At 36.1% G+C, this 3,552-nt stretch overlaps 1 protein-coding gene across 2 annotated transcripts; it reads right to left on the bottom strand.

Moving 5' to 3' along the window:
- Nucleotides 1–421: 421 nt before the first annotated feature.
- Nucleotides 422–2,436, bottom strand: LOC110795465 (homeobox-leucine zipper protein HAT4). 2 transcript variants are annotated; one of them, XM_022000486.2, is made up of 4 exons: nt 1,823–2,436; nt 1,412–1,734; nt 1,235–1,314; nt 422–1,118 (listed from the first exon to the last, which is right to left on the bottom strand). In XM_022000486.2, the coding sequence occupies exons 1-4, from the start codon at nt 2,346–2,348 to the stop codon at nt 755–757; spliced, it is 1,293 nt and encodes a 430-aa protein (XP_021856178.2). In that variant the 5' UTR covers nt 2,349–2,436; the 3' UTR covers nt 422–754. The 2 variants fall into 2 exon arrangements, with proteins under 2 accessions (XP_021856178.2, XP_021856175.2); XM_022000483.2 differs by having other exon boundaries at nt 1,235–1,326; nt 1,823–2,279.
- Nucleotides 2,437–3,552: the final 1,116 nt, after the last annotated feature.

A 3,552-nucleotide genomic window follows, 5' to 3' on the forward strand; every position in this document is an offset into this window, starting at 1 on the left:
CTCCATATGAAAATGAATCAAAAGGGTAATTGCGTAATTATCCCCATGGAATGTGTTGATTTTGCAAACATAAGCAGAATTTGCTTCCTAAACACAATTTGTTGATGTTATTCCCTAACAAACTTCAAAATCTACATTGACCCTCCAATTTCCAAAGATCAAAATTAAAAAAATTCTCTCCATTCTAAATTAAAATATTTTTTCGTGTTATAATACAGAGTATCTGATTTTCATAATTTGGACTGAGAGTCACAATTGATGTCACATTTATGTTAATTAATCAAGATAAACAAATATAAAATATATTAAGAGACCTTACTCGTGAATAAATGATTAGATTATGCAAATGAAAATGGAAAAGTCAAAAAAACAAGATCACCACAAATACTGGAGATTTTTTTTGCTGATGAACACTAATTCGTATATAATAAATTTAATTAATTAGATACTGATAATAATTTACAATAAAAAGAGACTTCTCTAGTTCTCTTTTCTCCCTACACCTTCATAACTTTCTCCTGAATCTAGGGAGCCAAATTAGCTCTAATTTTCTTTTAAAATAAAATTAAAATGGACCTAAACATTAAAAAAAAAAGATAAATTCCATTTTTCTTTTTCTTCCGTTGGTTTTATCTAATCTGATTGATGGGTCAATAAAAACCAAAACATATTAAAGACCACATCAAAATATTACACGACCATATATTTCCAGATCTCACCCCCAAAACTTGTCAAAATGACGAAAACACCCTAATCACGACCGAGGACGTAGCGCTTCGAAGGACCGGATCGGGACCGGGGCAGCTGCCCATGGGTTAACGGGCATGGTCCTGTGATGGTGGGCCGACGGATTGGGCCTTGGATCAGGGATTTGTGGTTGTGGATGTGGCTGAGCAGGTGTGGTTGATGTGGTGGCGGAGGTTGGGACCGCCACACGCTCACAAGAAGGGCACATGGTGAGGGTAGTTGGTGGGGTCATTTGCATGTAAAATTGTGGGGACAATTTTAACGCTCTTAATTCTTGCACTTCCTTTTGCAGCCTCCTGTTTTCTTCTGTTAATTGCTCACAACATCTCTTCAAAAACTCACAATCTACTTCTGTTTGCTTCAGCTTTGTCCTTTATTAATTAAAAAAAAAAACATTAATACCATGTTCTTAGAAAAGGGTAAAATGGGGATTAGATTAAATTAAATTTTATTTAGAACGTAGTTGAAATGTCGAAAATGGGCCTACCTTGCTCTACGGTTCTGGAACCAGACCTCCACCTGACGTGGACGGAGACCAAGACGTTTTGCCAAAGCCAGCTTTTGCTTCTGTGAAGAAAGCTAAAACCGTGTGAGTGAAAAGACTTAAATAACCTTACAAAAGAGAAAATTAATTTAAAAAAAAGGTGTAATGAGAAATACGTACGGGGTTGAGGGTGTTGTGTTCTTTGAAGCTTTCTTCTAAGATGGCGGATTGGTCTTTTGTTAACCGGAGTTTCTTCCTTGAGTTTTCGCCGCCGTCATCGTCATCGCCATCGCTTAATCCACGAGAAGAAGCTCTTTCCACTTCGATTTCATCTCCGGCGCCGGCGGTTGTAGTTGAGTCTCGTTCACCGGAGCTTCTCTTCCCGCTCACCGTTGAAACGGTGCTGTTCGGGGATGAAACTCCGGCGTCCTCTTCGTCACCGCCGGCCGGTCTGTTTACGTCAATTCCTCGGAGAAACGAGCGGCTCGAGTCCGAGTTTCGATCTATATAAAAAACAAAAAACCGTTTTAATAACGAGAAATTTTTGTTTTAATAAAAACAAAATCATAGATCTAATGACGTGGTACTTACCGGAAGAGGGAGGGAAGGAGTCGGTGCTGCGATTCCAAGGAAGCTTCTGGAGAAGAGGAGAAGGAGAAGGACAAGCTAAGGAAGGCATCATCATGAGATTAAGCTGTAGAGGAGAAGCGTTGGACGACGTCGTTTGATGCGGCTGATGAGGATGAACTCGATTAATATTATTATGATTCATGAAAAACCCAATATTATTATTTTGATTAATATTGGGGGTGAGAAGATTATGGTTGTTGTTGTTGTTGTTTCCACTAGTACTAGCAATATTGCTAGTATTGTTAGAAGATCCTAAACTCAAGCTTAAACCCAAATCTTCTTTCCCAGCTACCATCATCTTGTTCTTGAGATTATTACAAAACCAAACCAAAACCCAGAAAAATTGCAGAGAGTCAAAATGAGAAGAGGAGAGAGAAAGTGAGAGATGTGAGTGGGAAATGATGGGGAGGAAGGGAGAAGAGGAAATGGGGGTTATATAGAAAGAAGGGAAATAAAAGGGGGGTGAGGGGTGTAACAGTTCAATCATGACATGTTGTCAGTGTGGAGAGAGAGAAAGTATGAGAGAGAATTTTTATTTAATTTTTATTTAATTTTAATTAAAAAAATAAAAATAAAATGTGTTAGAAAAAGGAAGGGAGGGAGTGCACTATTTCTAGTCGTCCCCTCTCTCTCCCTAATTTCGTCAATCATTTCATTTACCTTTTTTTCTATTATTATTGTAACTAAAATAAAAATGGAAAAATATAAGTTACAGTTACTGTTGTTAGTTTGGGTAATAAAATCTGGAATTTACTGTTTCTTGGTTAACTAAACTTACCTCTATTCAGACTATTTTGCTCAGCTGCAGAATATTTTTTGAAGGATTTTGTAGGACATACTTAATCAGATTAGACTTTTTTATTTGTCAGGTTTATCAATGCAAGGGTAAACGTAAATCTAAATCTGTTCAAGGTATTGAATTCAGACATTCTATTCCGAAAGTGCTTGGTAAATAATCCAGATTTTTTTTTATAATCAAATTAATTCATTGCTTAAACATCTACATAAAGATTTGAATCTAACAAATACATAACAATTGAATCAAATAGAAACTTCCTTTCACCATGGCTACGATCAAAGTATATCAAACATTCTTTATACCCTCTTCTATATCGCTGTGATTTACAGTCTTCATCAACGAGGGGATCTATAGATCTATGGTAGCCGTGACAAATATGATTTCCATCTGATTCGTCTGATTGTAGTCGAAAGATTGACCTCCTCTTCGATCCCGCGTAAATCTTTACCAAAGAAACAACCTGAACTAAACTAAACACACAAAACTTAACTAGAATCAAACCCACCATACTTACTACACTGGAACGATCAAACCCACTATAGGGGTACTAACTACACTGAAGTTATGTAGTTTTATTGATATCTAATACAAAATACAAAACATAATTGAAGAGAATGGGCGAAAATAACCAAATTTCCGAAGAAAATTGGCTAATTTCGCTCTGAAAAACCCTAATTTTTGTAAACCCTTGGTAAATAACCCAGATATGAGTTGGGTAATTATCTTAAAGATTAAATGAATAATTAATTTAATTGAGTAGTTAGTGGAATAAGAAAAGTAATTATGGGATGAAAGCAAGAAAATAGCGACAAGATTAAGATCCTTTAATGATAATCTGAAAAGGAGGAGGAAAAAAAGGTTAGTAAAATTGATCTTTGTGGGATGGACTGAC

The sequence above is a fragment of the Spinacia oleracea genome, chromosome 6 (genome assembly GCF_020520425.1).
Source record: "Spinacia oleracea cultivar Varoflay chromosome 6, BTI_SOV_V1, whole genome shotgun sequence".
Taxonomy (NCBI): Eukaryota; Viridiplantae; Streptophyta; class Magnoliopsida; order Caryophyllales; family Amaranthaceae; genus Spinacia; species Spinacia oleracea.

Bases quoted from the DNA above. Each gene is read 5' to 3' on its own strand.
- LOC110795465 (XM_022000486.2), bottom strand. From the start codon at position 2,348: ATGATTGAACTGTTACACCCCTCACCCCCCTTTTATTTCCCTTCTTTC. The intron at 1,735-1,822 runs GTAAGTACCACG...TTTTTTATATAG, and splicing joins CTCCTTCCCTCCCTCTTCCG to ATCGAAACTCGGACTCGAGC. The intron at 1,119-1,234 runs GTAGGCCCATTT...TAATTAATAAAG, and splicing joins TTCCAGAACCGTAGAGCAAG to GACAAAGCTGAAGCAAACAG.